Source organism: Pseudophryne corroboree (assembly GCF_028390025.1).
Source record: "Pseudophryne corroboree isolate aPseCor3 chromosome 3 unlocalized genomic scaffold, aPseCor3.hap2 SUPER_3_unloc_13, whole genome shotgun sequence".
Taxonomy (NCBI): Eukaryota; Metazoa; Chordata; class Amphibia; order Anura; family Myobatrachidae; genus Pseudophryne; species Pseudophryne corroboree.
This window is the reverse complement of record NW_026967501.1, coordinates 672,033-696,248: the sequence shown is the minus strand read 5'-3', so window position 1 is coordinate 696,248 and position 24,216 is coordinate 672,033. Positions and strand designations below refer to the sequence as shown.

Genomic DNA, 24,216 nt, shown 5'->3' with positions numbered 1-24,216 from the left:
ATTTGGCGCAGTTTGATAATACCAGCAGCTATAAAGGAAAAGCACATTATATAGTGGTATTCCTGTGTATATATAGCGCTCTGGTGTGTGCTGGCATACTCTCCCTCTGTCTCTCCAAAGGGCTAGTGGGGTCCTGTCCTCTATCAGAGCATTCCCTGTGTGTGTGCGGTGTGTCGGTACGATTGTGTCGACATGTTTGAGGAGGAAAATGAGGTGGAGGCGGAGCAATTGCCTATAATAGAGTTGTCACCCCCTAGGGAGTCGACACCTGAGTGGATGAGCTTATGGAAGGAATTGCGTGACAGTCTCAGCTCTTTACGAAAGACAGTTGACGACATGAGACAGCCGGCTACTCAGCTTGTGCCTGTCCAGGGGTCTCAAAGGCCATCAGGGGCTCTAAAACGCCCGTTACCTCAGATGGCAGATACAGACGCCGACACAGATACTGACTCCAGTGTCGACGATGAAGAGACGAATGTGACTTCCAGTAGGGCCACACGTTACATGATTGAGGCAATGAAAAATGTTTTGCATATTTCTGATAATACAAGTACCACTAAAAAGGGTATTATGTTTGGTGAGAAAAAACTGCCTGTAGTTTTTCCTGCATCCGAGGAATTAAATGAAGTGTGTGATGAGGCGTGGGTTTCCCCCGATAAAAAACTGATAATTCCTAAAAGGTTATTGGCATCATACCCTTTCCCGCCAGAGGATAGGGCACGTTGGGAAACACCCCCTAGGGTGGATAAAGCGCTCACACGCTTGTCTAAACAGGTGGCCCTACCCTCTCCTGATACGGCCGCCCTAAAGGAACCTGCCGACAGAAAGCAGGAGAATATCCTAAAATGTATATACACTCACACGGATGTTATATTGCGACCAGCAATCGCATCAGCCTGGATGTGCAGTGCTGGGGTGGCGTGGTCGGATTCCCTGACTGAAAATATTGATACCCTAGATAGGGACAGTATATTACTGACTATAGAGCATTTAAAAGATGCATTTTTATATATGCGTGATGCGCAGAGGGATATTTGCCGACTGGCATCAAGAGTTAGCGCGCTGTCCATTTCTGCCAGAAGAGGGTTATGGACGCGGCAGTGGTCAGGTGATGCGGATTCCAAAAGGCATATGGAAGTATTGCCTTATAAAGGGGAGGAGTTATTTGTGGTAGGTCTATCAGACCTGGTAGCCACGGCAACTGCTGGAAAATCCACATTTTTACCCCAGGTAGCCTCTCAACATAAGAAGACGCCGTATTATCAGGCGCAGTCCTTTCGGCCCCATAAGGGCAAGCGGGCAAAAGGCTCCTCATTTCTGCCCCATGGCAGAGGGAGAGGAAAAAGGCTGCAGCAAACAGCCAGTTCCCAGGAACAGAAGCCTTCTTCCGCCTCTGCCAAGTCCTCAGCATGACGCTGGGGCTTTACAAGCGGACTCAGGCACGGTGGGGGCCCGTCTCAAGAATTTCAGCACGCAGTGGGCTCACTCGCAAGTGGACCCCTGGATCCTTCAGGTGGTATCTCAGGGCTACAAATTGGAATTCGAGACGTCTCCCCCTCGCCGTTTCCTAAAGTCTGCTTTACCGACGTCTCCCTCCGACAGGGAGGCAGTATTGGAAGCCATTCACAAGCTGTATTCCCAGCAGGTGATAGTCAAGGTACCCCTCCTGCAACAGGGAAAGGGGTATTATTCCACACTGTTTGTGGTACCGAAGCCGGACGGCTCGGTGAGACCAATTTTAAATCTAAAGTGATTGCAAACCTGGAAGAAGGGGATTATATGGTGTCTCTGGACATCAAGTATGCTTACCTCCATGTCCCAATTTACCCTTCTCACCAAGGGTACCTCAGGTTTGTGGTACAGAACTGTCACTATCAGTTTCAGACGCTGCCGTTTGGATTGTCCACGGCACCCCGGGTCTTTACCAAGGTAATGGCCGAAATGATGATACTCCTTCGAAGGAAGGGAGTTTTAGTTATCCCTTACTTGGACGATCTCCTGATAAGGGCAAGATCCAGGGAACAGTTGGAAGTCGGGGTAGCACTATCTCAGGTAGTGTTGCGGCAGCACGGTTGGATTCTCAATATTCCAAAATCGCAGCTGATCCTGACGACACGTCTTCTATTCCTAGGGATGATCCTGGACACAGTCCAGAAAAAGGTGTTGCTCCCGGAGGAGAAAGCCAGGGAGTTATCCGAGCTAGTCAGAAACCTCCTAAAACCAGGCCAAGTCTCAGTGCATCAATGCACAAGGGTCCTGGGAAAAATGGTGGCTTCCTACGAAGCAATCCCATTCGGCAGATTCCTTGCAAGAACTTTTCAGTGGGATCTGCTAGACAAATGGTCCGGGTCGCATCTTCAGATGCATCAGCGGATAATCTTGTCACCAAAGACAAGGGTGTCTCTCCTGTGGTGATTGCAGAGTGCTCATCTTCTAGAGGGCCGCAGATTCGGCATTCAGGACTGGGTCCTGGTGACCACGGATGCCAGCCTGAGAGGCTGGGGAGCAGTCACACAGGGAAGGAATTTCCAGGGCTTGTGGTCAAGCCTGGAGACATCACTTCACATAAATATCCTGGAGCTAAGGGCCATTTACAATGCTCTAAGCCTAGCAAGACCTCTGCTTCAAGGTCAGCCGGTGCTGATCCAGTCAGACAACATCACGGCAGTCACCCACGTAAACAGACAGGGCGGCACAAGAAGCAGGAGGGCAATGGCAGAAGCTGCAAGAATTCTTCGCTGGGCGGAAAATCATGTGATAGCACTGTCAGCAGTGTTCATTCCGGGAGTGGACAACTGGGAAGCAGACTTCCTCAGCAGGCACGACCTCCACCCGGGAGAGTGGGGACTTCACCCAGAAGTCTTCCACATGATTGTGAACCATTGGGAAAAACCAAAGGTGGACATGATGGCGTCCCGCCTCAACAAAAAACTAGACAGGTATTGCGCCAGGTCATGGGACCCTCAGGCAATAGCTGTGGACGCTCTGGTAACACCGTGGGTGTACCAGTTAGTGTATGTGTTCCCTCCTCTGCCTCTCATACCCAAGGTACTGAGAATTATAAGACGGAGAGGAGTAAGAACTATACTCGTGGCTCCGGATTGGCCAAGAAGGACTTGGTACCCGGAACTTCAAGAGATGCTCACAGAGGACCCGTGGCCTCTACCTCTAAGAAGGGACCTGCTCCAGCAAGGACCCTGTCTGTTCCAAGACTTACCGCGGCTGCGTTTGACGGCATGGCGGTTGAACGCCGGATCCTGAAGGAAAAAGGCATTCCGGATGAAGTCATCCCTACCCTGATCAAAGCCAGGAAGGATGTAACCGCACAGCATTATCACCGTATTTGGCGTAAATATGTTGCGTGGTGCGAGGCCAGGAAGGCCCCTACAGAGGAATTTCAACTGGGTCGTTTCCTGCATTTCCTGCAAACAGGAGTGTCTATGGGCCTAAAATTAGGGTCCATTAAGGTTAAAATTTCGTCCCTGTCAATTTTCTTCCAGAAAGAACTGGCTTCGGTTCCTGAAGTTCAGACGTTTGTCAAGGGGGTACTGCATATACAGCCTCCTTTTGTGCCTCCAGTGGCACCTTGGGATCTCAATGTAGTTTTGGGGTTCCTAAAATCACATTGGTTTGAACCACTCACCACTGTGGACTTAAAATATCTCACATGGAAAGTGGTAATGCTGTTGGCCCTGGCTTCGGCCAGGCGTGTGTCAGAATTGGCGGCTTTATCCTATAAAAGCCCTTACCTAATTTTTCATACGGACAGGGCAGAATTGAGGACTCGTCCTCAATTTCTCCCTAAGGTTGTTTCAGCGTTTCACCTGAACCAGCCTATTGTGGTACCTGCGGCTACTAGGGACTTGGAGGACTCCAAGTTGCTGGATGTAGTCAGGGCCCTGAAAATATATGTTTCCAGAACGGCTGGAGTCAGGAAATCTGACTCGCTGTTTATCCTGTATGCACCCAACAAGCTGGGTGCTCCTGCTTCTAAGCAGACTATTGCTCGTTGGATTTGTAGTACAATTCAGCTTGCACATTCTGTGGCAGGCCTGCCACAACCAAAATCTGTAAAAGCCCATTCCACAAGGAAGGTGGGCTCATCTTGGGCGGCTGCCCGAGGGGTCTCGGCTTTACAACTTTGCCGAGCAGCTACTTGGTCAGGGGCAAACACGTTTGCTAAATTCTACAAATTTGATACCCTGGCTGAGGAGGACCTGGAGTTCTCTCATTCGGTGCTGCAGAGTCATCCGCACTCTCCAGCCCGTTTGGGAGCTTTGGTATAATCCCCATGGTCCTTACGGAGTTCCCAGCATCCACTAGGACGTCAGAGGAAATAAGAATTTACTTACCGATAATTCTATTTCTCGTAGTCCGTAGTGGATGCTGGGCGCCCATCCCAAGTGCGGATTGTCTGCAATACTTGTACATAGTTGTTGTTACATAAATCGGGTTATTGTTGTTGTGAGCCATGTTTCCAGAGGCTCCTCTGTTATCATGCTGTTAACTGGGTTCAGATCACAGGTTGTACGGTGTGATTGGTGTGGCTGGTATGAGTCTTACCCGGGATTCAAAATCCTTCCTTATTGTGTACGCTCGTCCGGGCACAGTATCCTAACTGAGGCTTGGAGGAGGGTCATAGGGGGAGGAGCCAGTGCACACCAGGTAGTCCTAAAGCTTTACTTTTGTGCCCGGTCTCCTGCGGAGCCGCTATTCCCCATGGTCCTATCCATAGTATCTAAGTTCTCTAGTAAGGTGCCTGACCACTTTACTATGGCTTTAGAAATCCACGCACAAGCAATAATGGGCCTTAAAGCCATGCCTGTAGCAGTGTATAGTGATTTGAGCATAGTCTCAATCTTGCAATGAGCCGGCTCCTTTAAGGCGGTTGAACCAGGGACAGGTAAAACCACCTTTTTAGACAGCCTAGATACAGAAGCATCTCCTATAGGTGGGTTTTCCCACTTCTTCCTATCCTCTTCAGGGAAAGGGAAAACAATGAGAATTCTTTTAGGGATCTAGGCCCTCATTCCAAGTTGTTCGCTCTGTAAATTTCTTCGCATCGCAGTGTATTTCCGCTTAGTGCGCATGCGCAATGTTCGCACTGCGACTGCGCCAAGTAAATTTGCTGTGCAGTTAGGTATTTTACTCACGGCATTTCCTTCGCTCTGGCGATCGGAGTGTGATTGACAGGAAGTGGGTGTTTCTGGGCGGAAACAGGCCGTTTTATGGGCGTGTGGGAAAAAACGCTACCGTTTCTGGGAATAACGCGGGAATGGCTGGAGAAACGGAGGAGTGTCTGGGCGAACGCTGGGTGTGTTTGTGACGTCAAACCAGGAACGACAAGCACTGAACTGATCGCACTGGAAGAGTAAGTATCGAGCTACTCAGAAACTGCACAGAGAAGTTTTTTCGCAATATTGCGAATCCTTCGTTCGCAATTTTGAAAAGCTAAGATTCACTCCCAGTAGGCGGCGGCTTAGCGTGTGCAATGCTGCTAAAAACAGCTTGCGAGCGAACAACTCGGAATGACCCCCCTGGAATTTTTTCTCTGGGTTTTCCCAGGATTTTTCAAACAAGGAGTTTAACTCCTTAGAAGCAGGGAAGGTAAGCGAGGACTTCTTATTTACTGTAAAATAAGATTCCTCTACTTGTTCAGGAACCTTCTCAAAATATGCAAAACATCCCTAATGGCTTCAATCATTAGCTGCACCAGTGGCTCCTAGTGGACACGTCTATACCCCATGGTACTAAATTGGACCCCAGCATCCTCTAGGATGTAAGAGAAAAATGAAACAAACAATGTGTAGAATTGGCTGCAAGTAGATGGTCTTGGCTCAGCCCACTGAATCCCCAGAAAGAGAAGGATGGTGTGTGTAAAAAACAGCGTACCCCAGCTCACAGATAAGTCACACCAGCTGTGTGCATAAAGGTATCTTTGTCTTCATTAACCACTTAACTGACGATTTATTTTGCAGAAAACCGCTCTGAAATTTTTTGGGTTTTTTATGAGTGAATTAGGTGAAGAACATGAATTTAACCCTATCCCAAATGATTTTAGTAAAAAAAAGGCAATTGAAAAAAAAATATTTTCCCCCAAACATCGATAGGTAACATCGTGACCATCGGAGCATTAGGAACATCGTGGCTTTCATTTTGAAAGCCGGGACAGCCTGCAGGTATACAGGGGGCGTCTGGGGGTGGCTTGGGAGGGTTAAGTTACACTCCCCAGTGGCTGCCATTGTGTGCAGCCGCTGGAGGGGGGATCCTGCCGTGCTGACCAATCAGCAGTGATCGGCAGCACGGCTGACACGGGGAGAGTACAGGGAGGCAGAGACCTTCCGGTCCCTCTGACAGCAGCAGCGGAGGGAAGTTTCTCTAATACAGTTTCTGCTAATACAGTTTATCTGACTGGTCGCATCCTGTGCGACCAGGTCAGATAGAGCACTTGCAGGCATGGTCGCATCTGATGCCACCATGCCAGGCAAAGTGGTTAAAGACCATGTGACCTTCACCAAAAGGAATTCAGAGAGATATGTACCATTACTCACTTATAAAAATAGGATTTTGTACTGTTTTTGTTACTGATCACTCTCAATAAAAATTCTAACTTTAAAAAAAAAAATAGGATTTTGGTACTTACCAGGTAAATCCTTTCTTTGAATCCATAGGGGGCACTGGAGTACTTTTGGGATATGGACGGCTTTAGCAGAACAAGGCACTGAATATTTAAATTTAGTAAGTCTCCTCCCCTCCATATCCCAGAGTACCTCTGTGTTTTTTACTGAGCAGAACAGGAGCGATAGAGAGGATGAACAATGGAGAATTACATATAACATTATAACATAACGGACAACAATAAAGTTGACACATAACATAACTGACAACTAAACAGTTGACACCATAACCGATAGAACTTGAAAATTTGAACAAATCGGTGAGAATGTATTACCATAAGATCCACTAAACTTACCACAAACCAGGTAACACTGCTCTGGGTGGGCGTCCAGTGCCCCCTATGGATTCAAAGAAAAGGATTTATCTGGTAAGTACCAAAATCCTATTTTCTTTTTCATCCACTAGGGGTCACTGGAGTACTCTTGGGACGTACCAAAGCTTCCCCCTTGGGCGGGAGAGCTGTTTGGCACCTGTAACACTAGGCGGCCAAAGCTAGATGCTGATGCCGCAAACGTATCAAACTTGTAAAAGCGCACAAATGTGTGCACTAAAGACCATGTAGCCGCACGGCAAAGCTGTGTCGTAGAAGCTCCACGACTCGCTGCCCATGACGTTCCCACAGCACGTGTGGAATGAGCTGTTACTGATGTAGGCGGCTGTAACCTAGCATGAAGGTAAGCCTGACGTATGGTCAGTTTAATCCATCTAGATAAGGTCTGCTTAGAAGCTGGCCAACCCATCTTGGCAGCATCATAGAGAACAAACAACGTATCCGTCTTACGAACTGTAGACGTTCGGGATACATAAACGTGTAGTGCGCGTACCACATCCAAAGTTCCAGAATTTACTGTTAACACAGGAACTACTATTGGTTGATTGATGTGAAAAGATGACACTACCTTTGGTAAGAAAGCGGGATTCGTCCGAAGTTCCGCTCTGTCATCATAAAACACCAAATACGGTGTGTCAAAGTCAAAAAATATCATGATCCACATATCTTGTACTAACCCCAATGCACATGCCCGCTGCTCGTGCACCCACTCCCCCGTACGTACGCATCCCCTCAGGTTGCGTAAGGGACGCTCCAACGTCTCGTGCGCATGGAGATGTGTATTTACCGCAGAGTTTGTGAGCGTCTAGCGAGCGACTCGATCGCAACATATTTAACCCAAATAGTGTGTTTTATAGATAATATTCCCCTAGACAACGTCAGCAAGTATGTTTAGTGTAAATGGTTCCTGGACAGAGGGATTCCTCTTTGCATGATATGAAGGGTCAGATAAAGGTTGAAAGGTGGTGTCTAGTATCCAGCTGTAGAGTATTTCAATTGTAACATTTCGGTGTTGGTTAGGAAACGATCGCTCGCTCGCTCCTGTACAAAAGTAGTTTATAGACATTTACTGTATTTGCTGTTCATTATCCATGCGGTGGGAATCCTGAGTATACCTCCCACCTGAGCAGTTGGAAATAGACACAGCCCACCTGTTCAAACCCACCTCTGACCTTTTGTTATAATGCAGAGACACATTCCTGTGTCCAATGAACAATGAGATTATAGGGACCATTGTATTGTGAATGTATGCTGTGTATATAAGGACCACCATCGCCTGGGCCAGTCACTCACTCTCTCTGAAAGGCTTTCTCATTGAATGCTGAGGGCTGGATCCAGGACGCGCTTGCGAATCATCCCCACGTATGTATATTTCTCTGTAGCCATTTTGTTATCCTTTGTGTTTGCCATCTGTTCTCATTCTGTTTGCTTGTGTTTGCGATCGCTTTGCTATTGTTTATATTATTCTTTGTTATTTCTGTTTAGATTTCTATGTTAGTCTGTAGTGTATAACCTGTACTGTTTTTCCCCTTTTTACTCTAAAGCATCCACGAAGGTGTTAGAACTGGAGTGGTTTTTAAATCCAAACAAGGTCTTGCGTATTCACTAGTTACTACAAAGGGTTTTCTGAGCGTCTCAATCGCTCAAACAGCTTTCATATTATCAAGGTTATTAAGCGTTACATCATTGTAGTATTACAGTACTAAGGCTTACAGTATAAGCATACCCTTACAGTGTGTTGTTAGCAAGGTTTACTGTGTATCATTCTGTGAGCGTCTGCGCCACTCGTGTCTCACTCTCACGGCGCAGCGTCCGCTACGTCATTAGCGTAGCATTACGGTACTCGGGCCGTCTATAGCGTGCTCGATACGAAGCGTGAGTCCGTGAGCGTACGTGTCGCTCGTGCGTCGCGCCCACGGCCTAGCGTCTGCTATGCTAAGTGCGTACCCTTACGGTACTCACTTGTGCCAATTGCGTACTTAGTCCGTAATAAGTATATAGCTTACGTTTAAAGGTAATATTTGACATTATCAGGTGGCTTGCATGACAAGGCACCCAAATCTGAAACACGCCTTGCCGAAGCTAAGGCTAGGAGAAAAATTGTTTTCCAAGTGAGAAACTTAATATCCACTTGTTGTAAGGGTTCAAAATATGAAGACTGTAAAAAATCTAAAACCAGATTCAAGTCCCATGGCGCTGTAGGTGGAATGAATGGAGGCTGTACTCTGAGGACACCTTGCAAAAAGGTGTGTACAGACGGCAATAGAGCCAAACGTCTTTGAAAGTAAATTGACAAAGCAAAGACCTGCACCTTTAGTGTAGATAAATGCAGTCTTCCATCTAACCCCGTCTGTAGAAATAACAAAAGACGGGATAACTTGAAAGATGATGTCGGAAACTTCCGAGCTTCACACCAACCTATATAGGCACGCCAAATTCTGTAATAATGAGCTGCCGTAACTGGCTTCCTAGCACGTAACATGGTTGGTATAACCGATTCTGGAATGCCCTCTCTTCTTAAGAGGGCGGTCTCAACAGCCACCCCGTCAAACGCAACCGCGCTAAATCAGGGTACAGGAACGGACCCTGTTGAAACAGGTCCGTACATAGCGGGAGCGGCCAAGGATCGTCTGCGAGTAGTCCGCGGAGATCCGAGAACCAAGCTCTCCGAGGCCAATGAGGTGCCACTAGTATGACCGTGGCGGATTCACGTTTGATCCGTTTTAGCAACAGAGGGAGCAGTGGAAACAGATACACAAGGCTGTACGGCCACGCGATTGTGAGAGCATCCACAGCCACTGCCTTTGGATCTCGCGTTCTGGACACATACTGGGGCGTATCCACTTGTGGCTAATCCCACCTCTAGACCAACATGTGAAACACTTCTGTATTTAATGCCCATTCTCCTGGATGAAAATCCCGGCGGCTGAGATAATCTGCCTCCCAGTTGTCCACTCCCGGAATGAACACTGCCGACAATATCACTTGGTGATGCTCGGCCCAATTGAGGATTCGAGCTACTTCTCGTTCGTCCTTGTTTGTTGATGTACGCGACCGCCGTCGCGTTGTCTGACTGCACCTGGACAGTCTGAGACCGGAGCATGTGCACTGCTTAACGTAGCGCATTGTAAATTGCCCGGAGTTCCAGGACATTTATAGACAGCAATCTTTCGTGATCCGCCCAGAGACCCTGGAGCTGACAATTTTGAACCACAGCTCCCAAACCCGAGACTCGCGTCCGTCGTTAGAATTATCCAATTCCAGACGCCGAACAGTTTCCCTGCGGTTAGTTTGTGTACTTTTAGCCACCAGAGTAAAGATACTCGGGCCCGTGGAGACAACCTCACCCTCTGGTGAATCTGCAGATGCGAGCCCGACCACTGTGCGAGCACATCCAGTTGAAAAGGACGTGAGTGAAATCTTCCGAACTGAAGTGCTTCGAAAGCCGCCACCATTTTGCCTAACAGTCGAATGCACAAATGTACCGAAACTGTGCGTGGCTTGAGCACTAATTGTACCAGATGACGAATACTCTGTACTTCCTGTTCTGGTAGGAAAATTCTTTGATCTACCGTATCGAGAATCATTCCTAGGAATTGAAGTCGTTGAGACGGAATTAGATGTGATTTCTTGAAGTTGACAATCCAACCGTGGTGAACCAGTACATTGTACGTTAGCAACGCATGTTGGAGGAGCATCTGTTGAGACGGAGCTTTGATGAGCAGATCGTCCAAGTACGGAACTATTATTACTCCCAGGGATCTGAGATGAGCTATCATCACAGACATCACTTTGGTGAATACCCGAGGCGCTGACAAGAGGCCAAAAAGTAGAGCCTGAAACTGGTAATGGTTCTGCCGTATCGCAAAACGCAAGAACCTCTGATGAGGTGGCCAAATCGGAATGTGTAAGTACACATCTTTGAGATCCAGCGCAATTATGAATTCCTGTGGCTCTAAACCTGCAATTACTGACCGCAGGGATTCCATCTTGAATCTGTTGTAAGTGACGTACTGATTGAGACCCTTAAGTTCAATATTGGCCTGACCGAGCCATCCGGCTTTGGTACTACAAACAGACTGGAATAATAACCCTGACCTTGTTGGTGTACAGGGACCGGAATCAAAACTGCTGAATCCAACAGAGACTGAATGGCAATATGCAGAACCGCCCTCTTGTCGTCCGATACAGGCAGTCCTGTCTTGAAAAACCGCAGTGGCGGGAGACAGTCGAACTCTATCTTGTAACCTTATAAAATGCGGATCCACCCATCTGTGGATGTCTGGAACCACGCCAAATGGAACGTCTGAAGGCGTACCCCCACAACTGGAGATCCGAGATGGGCTGGGAGCATGTCATGCCACTGGCTTGTCAGTGACCTTAGTGTCCTGGTGACTGGTGGTAGTTTGTTGAAAACCATGTCCTCGACCTCGTCTACCAGGAGTGGCTGTTCCCCTACCACGGCCTCGAAATGGCTGAGGTCTAAAGGATTTGAACGCCGGGCCAGAGTATTTCCGTCTAGGTACCGTTGGAGGCAATGGTAGGAAAACAGACTTCCCTCCCGTGGCCTCAAAAATCCAATTGTCCAATTCAGGACCAAACAACTTCTCGCCACCTGTAGAGGGGTTTAAGCAAGAGGCAAAAAAAGAGGGACTATTGATAATGTCTCTCAGGGGCACACTTGAATCGATATATTAGAAAGATAGGATAAGATGAAGTATGGTGATGTATGGGTAGGAAAAAATAAATAAAACTTAACTTTTAATCGCAGACGAAAAGAAACTAAAATTGTTGCTGTATATCGGCAATAAAGTTAAAACAAGTATTAAACAAAGATAATGTAGACGATACAATTTGTGACTCACTTATATAAAGAGGGTGACAGAAAGTTTACCTGTAAACCCACTGATTTGTAGGTGAGTATTGATGTTTGACGTTTGTCAAAAGCGAAAATATGAAGATTCCTATTATCTCTATGAGATTATGATGTTGTGTACACTAATGTTTTCATATAAGAGATAATGGTTTGAATATATCCTTTTACATTTGACTAATTAAATTTAAACTATTGTACAATCCGGACCAGTGCAGATTTAAAAAAAAAACCCACCCAATACAACTTCTCGCCACCATAAGGTAACGCCTCTATACCTCTCTTAAACTCTGCCTCCGCTTGCCAAGAACGCAGCCAAAGTGCTCGTTGTGCCATAACTAGCAACGATTAAAGGCGAGAAGTGAGCTGACAGACGTTAGTAGAAGCTGTACATAGATACTCCGCAGTTTCACAGATTTGATCAGCGAGAAGTATAAAGTGATCGTCATGTAGGCCAGACTTGAGTTTTGTTATCCATCCAATTAACGCCTTAGTTACCCAATGCCAACCAACCCAGATCTAAGCAACACTCCTGCTGCTATATACATGGATTTTAGCATAGCTTCTATTTTACGGTCTGAAGGGTCTTTAAGCGTAGTAGCAGTTGGTACTGGAATGGTTAATTTTTTAGTAAGTTTTGACACAGACGAATTGGCGGATTCTCCCATGTAGATGTCACAGACACTGGAAACGGGCAACTAGACTTAAATCGGCGAGGTATAAAAAACAGTTTATCTGGATACTTCAGTGTTTCTACTAACATCTTATTGAGAGATTCCAAAACAGGAAAACACATTGGAGATCTGTGTCGTTTAGTAAAGACCATCTCATCATTTGTGAGAGGCTCCTCAGTCTCTGTAAACTTCAGAGACTGACGCACCACCCTGATGAGATTATCAATGCTTGGGCTGTCAAAATATTCACTATCTGACTGCTGGTCTAATTCGCCCTCCTCACCCTCCTCTTGCGCAGTGAGGTCTGGCATAGAACCGTCAGAATGCAACATAGCAGAAACTGGTAAATCATAAGACAAATGAAATGTATCCCTTCTATCCAAAGTGGACTTGGACCTTTGAAAAGGCTAAGACTCCTCCGGTAGGTCTGGCGGTCTCACCCGAGAATCTGATCTTGCCGCTTACCGCTCGTGTGGAGCGGCGGCCAATTCTGATTGCAACCCAGCCAGTACATCTGCTAGTATTGGCCATTGAGGATCCGGGGATGAAACCGGAGCGGAAATTGTATTTGTAGCTGAATTCACAAAACATACTGTGCATGTGGTAGAACTATCCGGTAACACACTCTTACAGACATTGAAGTGAAAATGCTTTTTTGTTTTTGCTGGTGCCTTACTCATTATGTAGACAGACAATACAATTGACAAAGACAGACAACTTGCATGACTCAGTAAAATTGTTACTAAGGTGTGTGTATATATACATATATGGCCCAAGTGCAGTGCACGTGGCCAGTACTATATGAAACTTGATCCAAAATTCCCACTAACACCCCTGCGCCATCCAGTGGGGTAGTGTTGTAGGACAGGATCTTCCAAAACTGAAAGAGAAACAGGAGTGAACAGGAAGCATGGTTAAAATGGTGCTTATCACTGCTGTGAGCACAGAAAAAAACACTGAGGTACTCTGGGAATATGCAGGGGAGGAGAGTTACTAAATTTAAATATTCAGTGCCTTGTTCTGCTAAAGCCATCCATATCCCAAGAGTACTCCAGTGACCCCTAGTGGATGAAAAAGAAAAGGAGATATGTGCATAGAAAGGTTTCTTTACAAATGTTTTCACACTCAAAATGCGTACCACATTCACGGGTCAAACAATGGTAGTACTCCTATCTGGGTTTCTTTTCCCACTGTCCAAGATGGTTTCTCTCGTATACTTCCAATTAACAAAACCACAAATGTCCAGTGGCTCGGACAATCATCCAAAAATGTATAAAAATGGTATGCACCAATTCATATAGTCTTTGATAAAAAAGTTTATTAGTTACAAAAAGCCCATAGTTGGGGTGAATTGACATCCAAATATATACAATCAAAATTCAAAAATACAAAATCAGGAACCAGCGAGAATAGGCCAACAAATGACCATGGAAGGGGTAGTCTGGACCCCCAAACAGGTAAAGAGTGGAGTATTACCTTAAGTTGCTGATCATAAAATCCAAAATCACAGTGCCCAGTTCTGTCAATGCGTTTCGGCTCTCAGGAGCCTTTGTCAAGACATGTGGGAACTGTGAAAAACCCTGCTATTTAAATGAGATCTGGACAATTAGGAAATACAGTAAATGACATCATGATTGATAATCATTATATAATATTCCAAAATTGTGAGAATGATAAACAAAAGATACAGATGTTCTATCATTAATTGCACAAATTGTAATCATGGAAATCATATTTATCTTACAATAAACACAATCTTATACCGGAAGCCGTAAGTATACCGGACGTTGTTGTCTCACACTTCTGCCAAAAATGAATGCATCCATAAAAGAACATTTTTAATCCACAAATAAATGTGGAGCAGCGCAATGTACACAAACGCGCCACTCTGTCTCCAGAACTAGCGGCGCCCATGATGTCCAAATGCCAACCAGAAGCTCTCACAGCCGCACTCCACAGACATTGCTGATGCACTTCCGGGAAGTGACGCATGCATGTCAAACCACCAGCACTACGCATTCCACAGATTAAACATAACAAAGATTCATAGGGGTGAATTTATATAAATGTATAAGAAATCAGTTCCTCTAGAAAAAACAGGTTTATAATGTTAAGTGATGATTTTATTTGAAATTAATGTAACCAATAGAATTGAAGGGAGGGGTTTATAAATCTGTCAACTGGTTGATGCCCTGATGAAGCAGCCGCATGTGAAACGTACGTTGGCATTTCAGAGACTGCTACGTGCTACCATACCACTGCTTTTTAATATCCTAAAGTGCTTATGTGATTATAATGTTATAGCAGTGGTAGCCAACACTGGTCCTCGAGAGCCACCAACCGTTCACATTTTCCAGCTCACCCAGTAGGTGCACAGGTGCAGTCATTACTCACTGACATATTTTAAAAGATCCACAGCTGCAGATAATTACTGAACATGTGATTCTGTGAGGAGCCCTGGAAAATGTTAACTGTTGGTAGCTCTGGAGGACCAGGGTTGGCTGCCCCTGTGTTATAGTATACTGTGCTGAGTGACACGTCACTGCACTAAGGTTGGTGCGGTGAGAATGCCTGGTTAACAGCCATCCGCATTCAGCAGCGTGTCCCGGAGCGGCTGAGGCAGTGAGAGCGCCTAGTAACATACAGCTGTGCAGAGCGGTCCTACCCGGAGCAGCCGCATGTGGACCGACTGGCGGGAGAATGAGGCTAATGGCTGCAGTACAGACGTGGTTAATCAAGCTACTATATATTTACCTATAATATTGTGAAAAAGTGTATTAGTCTGAATATAGTCACTAAGTGCGGTGTTACAGGCGGACCCAGAGAACACCAGTACTGTGATTGACAGCAAGATATGGTACTGATATAATACTGTCAATGGGTTAATAACAAGTTACTGTGCATCCAGAAATGTAACAAAGTGATATATATCCATCACTGCACAAAAGTCTCCATTATTCAACTTACGCCGCACAGTTGCACCACTTACATTACACCAGGTAGAACCCCTTTTACACATTATGATAGGTAGAGCCCCTGTCACAAATTACCTCAGGCAGAACCCCATTTTACACATTACTCCAGGAAGAGCCACTTTTTAAACATTATGGCAGGTAGAGTCCCCTTTTACACAGTACGGCAGGCAGAGTCCCCCTTCTATGACATTACGGCAGGTAGAGTCCCCTTTTACACATTACTGTAGGTGGAGTCACCTTTTACACATTACGGCAGGTATAGTCCTATTATTACACCAGGCAGAGTCCTCTTTTTACACATTACAGCAGAGTCCCCTTTTACACATTATGGCAGGTAGAGTCTCCTTTTACACATTACAGCAGGCAGAGTCCCCTTTTACACATTATGGCAGGCAGAGTACCCCTTTTTACACATTACGTCAGGTAGCGTCCCATTTTAACAAATTATAGCAGGGGACTGTAATGTGTTAAAAGGGGTACTCTGCCTGCCACATTATGGCAGGCAGAGTCCCCTTTTTACAGATTATGGTAGGTAGTCACATTTTTACACATTACGGTAGGTAAAGTCCCCTTTTACGCACACCTAGGTCCTGAGCAGGTGGCAGGGAAGGCACAGGTCATCTGCGGCGGTGGAAATCTGAGATTTCGGGCTCGGGCAGCATGCACTGCACAGCACGCTTCAGTTAGCGCCGGGGAGAGCTGTTGGGGTTTAGAGTCTGGCGCTGGAAAACACTATAGGTGTCTTGGTGCAGGGGAGCGGTGGGACCTGGAGGCTGAACTGTAATGGTAAGGGTGGGTGGTGGGATCAGGCATTGCTGCCCATGCTGTGGCTCACTGTAACCTCCGTGCGGGGAAGGAAGAAAGCGGTGATGAGGGTCTGCTGCTGGGGTGGGATTGAGCATTGCTCCCGCAGCTCACTGTAATCTCCGCTCAGAGGGATGGGATGTTCAGATGATAGCGGGAAGGCACAGGCAAAGGAGCAGACTGTGCCCACTGTACAGTGCTGCCCGGCTGTACCCTGCGGACACACATTGCAGCACGTGTGGACAGTGGTACTGTGCTCCCAGTACAGGCACCGCTAGCACACACCTAGCTATGGTGCTGAGACACAGTATACAATACACACTCTGCGCTACACACATCTACTATATGACACTGTGCCCGGAATTAACACACACAGGTGCCTCTCCTCCGGCCACTGCCCCTTCTACCTAGCAGCACACACACAGGCGCCTCTACTCCAGCCACTGCCACTTCTCCTACCTAGCAACACACACACAGGCGCCTCTCCTCCGGCCACTGCCAATTCTATCTAGCAGCACACACACAGGCGCCTCTACTCCGGTCACTGCCACTTCTTATACCTAGCAGCACACACACAGGCGCCTCTCCTCCGGTCACTGCCACTTCTACCTAGCAACACACACACAGGCGCCTCTCTTCCGGCCACTGCCACTTCTCCTACCTAGCAGCACACACACAGGTGCCTCTCCTCCGGCCACTGCCACTTCTACCTAGCAGCACACACACAGGCGCCTCTCATCAAGCCACTGCCACTTCTACCTAGCAGCACACACACAGGCGCCTCTCCTCTGGCCGCTGCCACTTCTCCTACCTAGCAGCACACACACAGGCGCCTCTCCTGCGGCCACTGCCACTTCTACGTAGCAGCACACACACACAGGCACCTCTCTAGCGGCCACTGCCACTTCTCCTACCTAGCAGCACACACAGACGCCTCTCCATCCACTGCCACTTCTCCTACCTAGCAACACACACACAGGAGCCTCTACTCCGGCCATTGCCACTTCTATCTAGCAGCACACACATAGGCGCCCCTCCACCGTCCACTTCTCCTACCTAGCAACACAAACACAAGCGCCTCTTTTCCAGCCACTGCCACTTCTCCTACCTAGCATCACACACACAGGCGCCTCTCCACCGGCCACTGCCACTTCTCCTACCAAGCAGCACACACAGGCGCCTCTCCTGCGGCCACTGCCACTTCTATCTAGCAGCACACACACAGGCGCCTCTCCTCCAGCCACTGCCACTTCTACCTAGCAGCACACACACAGGCACCTCTCCTCCGGCCACTGCCACTTCTCCTACCTAGCAGCACACACACAGGCACCTCTCCTCCGGTCACTGCCACTTCTCCTACCTAGCAGCACACACACAGGCACCTCTCCTCCGGTCACTGCCACTTCTACCTAGCAGCACACACACAGGCGCCTCTCCTCCAGCCACTGCCACTTCTATCTAGCAGCACACACACAGGCGCCTCTCCTCCGGCCACTGCCACTTCTCCTACCTAGCAGCACACACACAGGCACCTCTCCTCCGGTCACTGCCACTTCTCCTAACTAGCAGCACACACACAGGCACCTCTCCTCCGGTCACTGCCACTTCTACCTAACAGCACACACACAGGCGCCTCTCCTCCGGTCACTGCCACTTCTCCTACCTAGCAGCTAACACACAGGCACCTCTCCTGCGGCCACTGCCACTTCTATCTAGCAGCACACACACAGGCGCCTCTACTCCAGCCACTGCTACTTCTACCTAGCAGCACACACACAGGCGCCTCTCCTCTGGCCAATGCCACTTCTATCTAGCAGCACACACACACACAGGCGCCTCTCCTCCGGCCACTGCCACTTCTACCTAGCAGTACACACTGCAGCGTCTCTCCTCCAGCCACTGTCACTTCTCCTACCTAGCAGCACACACACAGGCACCTCTCCTCCGGTCACTGCCACTTCTCCTACCTAGCAGCACACACACAGGCACCTCTCCTCCGGTCACTGCCACTTCTACCTAGCAGCACACACACAGGCGCCTCTCCTCCAGCCACTGCCACTTCTATCTAGCAGCACACACACAGGCGCCTCTCCTCCGGCCACTGCCACTTCTCCTACCTAGCAGCACACACACAGGCACCTCTCCTCCGGTCACTGCCACTTCTCCTAACTAGCAGCACACACACAGGCACCTCTCCTCCGGTCACTGCCACTTCTACCTAACAGCACACACACAGGCGCCTCTCCTCCGGTCACTGCCACTTCTCCTACCTAGCAGCTAACACACAGGCGCCTCTCCTGCGGCCACTGCCACTTCTATCTAGCAGCACACACACAGGCGCCTCTACTCCGGCCACTGCTACTTCTACCTAGCAGCACACACACAGGCGCCTCTCCTCTGGCCAATGCCACTTCTATCTAGCAGCCCACACACACAGGCTCTTCTCCTGCGGCCACTGCCACTTCTCCTACCTAGCAGCACACACAGACGCCTCTCCGTCCACTGCCACTTCTCATACCTAGCAACACACACACAGGAGCCTCTACTCCGGCCACTGCCACTTCTATCTAGCAGCACACACATAGGCGTCTCTCCACCGTCCACTTCTCCTACCTAGCAACACACACACAAGCGCCTCTTCTCCAGCCACTGCTAATTCTCCTACCTAGCATCACACACACAGGCGCCTCTCCACCGGCCACTGCCACTTCTCCTACCAAGCAGCACACACAGGCACCTCTCCTGCGGCCACTGCCACTTCTATCTAGCAGCACACACACAGGCGCCTCTCCTCCGGTCACTGCCACTTCTACCAAGCAGCACACACACAGGCACCTCTCCTCCGGCCACTGCCACTTCTCCTACCTAGCAGCTAACACGCAGGCGCCTCTCCTGTGGCCACTGCCACTTCTACCTAGCAGCACACACACAGGCACCTCTCCTCCGGGCACTGCCACTTCTACCTAGCAGCACACACCGCAGCGTCTCTCCTCCAGCCACTGCCACTTCTCCTACCTAGCAGCACACACACAGGCGCCTCTCCTGCGGCCACTGCCACTTTTATCTAGCAGCACACACACAGGCGCCTCTACTCCGGACACTGCCACTTCTACCTAGCAGCACACACACAGGTGCCTCTACTCCGGCCACTGCCACTTCTACCTAGCAGCACACAGGCGCCTCTCCTCCAGCCGCTGCCACTTCTCCTACCTAGCAGCACACACACAGGTGCCTCTCCTGCGGCCACTGCCACTTCTACCCAGCAGCACACACACACAGGCGCCTCTCCTGCGGCCACTGCCACTTCTCCTACCTAGCAGCACACACACAGGCGCCTCTCCTGCCGCCACTGCCACTTCTCCTACCTAGCAGCACACACACAGGCGCCTCTCCTCCGGTCACTGCCACTTCCACCTAGCAGCACACACACAGGCGCCTCTCCTCCGGCCACTGCCACTTCTATCTAGCAGCAAACACACAGGCGCCTCTCCTCCGGCCACTGCCACTTCTATCTAGCAGCACACACACAGGCGCCTCTCCTCCAGTCACTGCCACTTCTATCTAGCAGCACACACACAGGTGCCTCTCCTCCGGCCACTGCCACTTCTATCTAGCAGCACACACACAGGTGCCTCTCCTCCAGTCACTGCCACTTCTATCTAGCAGCACACACACAGGCGCCTCTACTCCGGCCACTGCCACTTCTACCTAGCAGCACACACACAGGCGCCTCTACTCCGGCCACTGCCACTTCTACCTAGCAGCACACACACAGGCGCCTCTACTCCGGCCACTGCCACGTCTATCTAGCAGCACACACACAGGCGCCTCTCCTCCGGCCACTGCCACTTCTCCTACCTAGCAGCACACACACAGGCGCCTCTCCTCCGGCCACTGCCACTTCTCCTACCTAGCAGCACACACACAGGCGCCTCTCCTCCGGCCACTGCCACTTCTATCTAGCAGCACACACACAGGCGCCTCTCCTCTGGCCACTGCCACTTCTATCTAGCAGCACACACACACAGGCGCCTCTCCTCCGGCCACTGCCACTTCTATCTAGCAGCACACACACAGGCGCCTCTCCTGCGGCCACTGCCACTTCTATCTAGCAGCACACACACAGGCGCCTCTCCTGCGGCCACTGCTACTTCTACCTAGCAGCACACACACAGGCGCCTCTCCTCTGGCCAATGCCACTTCTATCTAGCAGCACACACACACACAGGCGCCTCTCCTCCGGGCACTGCCACTTCTACCTAGCAGCACACCCCGCAGCGTCTCTCCTCCAGCCACTGTCACTTCTCCTACCTAGCAGCACACACACAGGCGCCTCTACTCCGGGCACTGCCACTTCTATCTAGCAGCACACACACAGGCGCCTCTCCTCCGGGCACTGCCACTTCTGTCTAGCAGCACACACACAGGTGCCTCTCCTCCGGTCACTGCCACTTCTATCTAGCAGCACACACACAGGCTCCTCTCCTCTGGCCAATGCCACTTCTATCTAGCAGCACACACACACACAGGCGCCTCTCCTCCGGGCACTGCCACTTCTACCTAGCAGTACACACTGCAGCGTCTCTCCTCCAGCCACTGTCACTTCTCCTACCTAGCAGCACACACACAGGCGCCTCTCCTGTGGTCACTGCCACTTCTACCTAGCAGCACACACACAGGCGCCTCTCCTCCGGGCACTGCCACTTCTACCTAGCAACACACACACAGGCGCCTCTCCTCTGGGCACTGCCACTTCTACCTAGCAGCACACACACAGGCGCCTCTCCTGCGGCCACTGCCACTTCTACCTAGCAGCACACACCGCAGCGGCTCGCCTTCCATGCTAGTGTGCCAACAATGTGCCTGGAGCTCGAGTGCAGAGCAATTGCAGATCACTGTAGCACCGGCTAGTGCCACCCCCGATAAACTGCACTGTTACTAGTTACGGCCCTTCAGCTGTGACATTAGCAGCCGTCTCTTAATCAGGTCATCAGATGGAAAAGTATAATCAGTAATGCGCAACAATGACTGAAAGTACATACTACTGAATTATAATATTTGTGAATTCATTTGATGGGGGATGGGTCATTAGGTCAACAAGACTTAGGTCGACAGTCATTAGGTTGACCACTATTGCATTGCAGTCGCATCCATGAGGTATGAACGCGGGCGGGGCAGGATCATTTTCCGGGGGGCTGCGTGATGTCACATCTGCGTTCAGCTCTGATTAACCCCCTATAAGCTTCCAGAGTGCACCTCGTATCTCATCTTTTCCAAGTTACTACAACTGATACGAGATCGTTAGCAGCACTACTTTCAGGATTATTACACAGAACACACATAAAGGCTGACACAGCAAATAACAGTAACACATACAAGGGATTAATTAGAAATAAGGAAGCATAATCATCATTAAGTCTAATTATCAACTGGTTCTGTGCAGGATCCATACACCTCTTTACTGACTCCAGCAGCCCCTGGTACTGTACTGTAACCATCCACCTTGTCTCCCCCCCCCACTGCGGCCATCCACCCTGTCTCCCCCCACTACTGCCACCCACCCTGTCTCCCCCCACTACTGCCACCGCCCTGTCTCCCCACACTATTGCGACCCACCGTCTCCCCCCACTACTGCCACCGCTCTGTCTACACCCACCACCCTGTCAACCCCCTTAACTGTCACCGCCATGTCTCCCCCCCACTATTGCCACCCACCCTGTCTCCCCCCCACTACTGCCACTGCCATGTCTCCCCCCACACTACTGCCACTGCCCTGTCTACACCCACTACTGCCACTGCCCTGTCTCCCCCCACTACTGCCACTCGCCCTGCCTTCCCCACTACTGCCACCACCCTGTTTCCCCCCACTACTTCTACTCACTCTGTCTCCCTCCACTACTGCCACCGCCCTATCTCCCCCACTACTACTACCCACCTTGTCTCCCCCCCACTACTGCCACTGCCCTGTCTCCCCCACTACTGCTTCCCACCTTGTCTCCCCAACTACTACTACCCACCCTGTCCCCCCATTACTGCTACCCACCCTGTCACCCCCACTACTGCCACCACATCTCCCCTTACACTACTGCCACCGCCATCTCCCCCACTGCCATTCGCCCTGCCTCCCCCCAATTACTGCCATTGTTCTGTCTCCCCCACTACTGCTAACAAGATGTGATTTGTGCGTAGAACATTTCCCACTGTCTTCTCACCTGTGTGACTTCGCTAATGTGTAACAAGTTGTGATTTCCGGGTAAAACATTTCCCACACTCAGACCATGGATATGGTTTCTCACCTGTGTGACTTCTCTGATGAGTAACAAGATGTGATTTCTGGGTAACACATTTCCCACACTCAGAGCAAGAAAATGGCCTCTCACCTGTGTGACTTCTGTGATGTATAACAAGAATTGATTGCCGTGCAAAACATTTCCCACACTTAGAACATGGAAATGGCTTCTCACCTGTGTGACTTCTCTGATGTCTAAGAAGATCTGATTTCTGTGCAAAACATTTCCCACACTCAGAACATGGAAATGTCTTCTCACCTGTGTGACTTCGCTGATGTGTAACAAGTTGGGATTTCCGGGTAAAACATTTCCCACACTCAGTGCAAGAAAATGGCTTCTCACCTGTGTGACTTCTGTGATGTATAACAAGAAGTGATTGTCTTGCAAAACATTTCCCACACTTAGAACATGGAAATGGATTCACACCTGTGTGAATTCTCTGATGTATAAGAAGAGCTGATTTGTGTGCAAAACATTTCCCACACTCAGAACATGGAAATGGCTTCTCACCTGTGTGACTTCTCTGATGTGTAACAAGATTTGATTTCCACGCAAAACATTTCCCACACTCAGAGCAAGAAAATGGCTTCTCACCTGTGTGACTTCTCTGATGTGTAACAAGGTCTGATTTCCGTGCAAAACATTTGTGCGAAAAACATTTCCCACACTCTGAACATATCAGTGGCCTTTCACCTGCCTTACCTGTGCGTGGGTTAATAGGCTTTGTGTTCTGTGTAAAACATTTGGCATCTATAGAACAGGGAATCACTGTATCTACTCTCAGAGCTGTAACAGATGCACCAATATCAGAGTGATCAGGAGAACATTTCCCAGGATCAGAGGGACCAGCTGATAGAGCTGGATGTATAATTGGGGTAATGGGGTTATCTCCTGGAGAATCCTGTCTACTGTCATTATCTTTTATGTCACAATCCGGGGATAACATTAGATGTCCTTCTGAGATATTCCTGCTTGTGTGTCCATCTGCTGGAAATAAAATACATTATGGAAATGTGACATTTTCTGTAACAATATTAATCTTGTAAACAATAGGAGAAGACGACTCTCTGGGACACTTAATTGTAAAAGTGTGTATAATAAAACATAACGTTTAATGAAGGCTTTATAATATTGTGTCTCAGACTATCATTGTGTCCACCCTCCTGAGAACACTCACAATAACAAATGTAATATTATAATAAGACTTAGATATCTCTCTCTTGTACTGGTAACTAACCATGAAGTATAAATGGAGATGTAGTCACTCGCCAAGTCCTATGTCAGCACCAATGTAAAACAATGGATGGGGAACATATCGTATGAATTGGAGATTCTAGATGAACAATAATATCAGTCATATGAGCTGATGGATCAGAGAAATGTCTCCTAACGTTACTCCTGGAAGCATTGGTAAGGTAGCATTCCTTTATGTGTGTGCTCATATGCTGGTAAGCCTGTACATGTGTTACTCACCCTTATATAAGGTATATTGGTACAGCAGAGTAGGTGTGGAACAAGGTACTTTACATGCAATACACCATATAATACCCTGTAATCATCATCATCTGCTAGGTTATAATACAGTGTTACA

The 24,216-nt window shown here is 48.8% G+C and overlaps 1 protein-coding gene across 1 annotated transcript in view; it reads right to left on the bottom strand.

Moving 5' to 3' along the window:
- Positions 1-23,607, bottom strand: part of LOC134983357 (gastrula zinc finger protein XlCGF7.1-like) — a 29,231-nt gene extending 5,624 nt beyond the window's left edge. Inside the window, exon 1 of the mRNA XM_063949063.1 lies at positions 22,733-23,607. Coding sequence (XP_063805133.1) covers positions 22,733-23,571 — 839 coding nt within the window. The 5' untranslated portion in view covers positions 23,572-23,607. The remainder of the gene's footprint in view (positions 1-22,732) is intronic.
- Between the last annotated feature and the right edge of the window lie 609 nt (positions 23,608-24,216).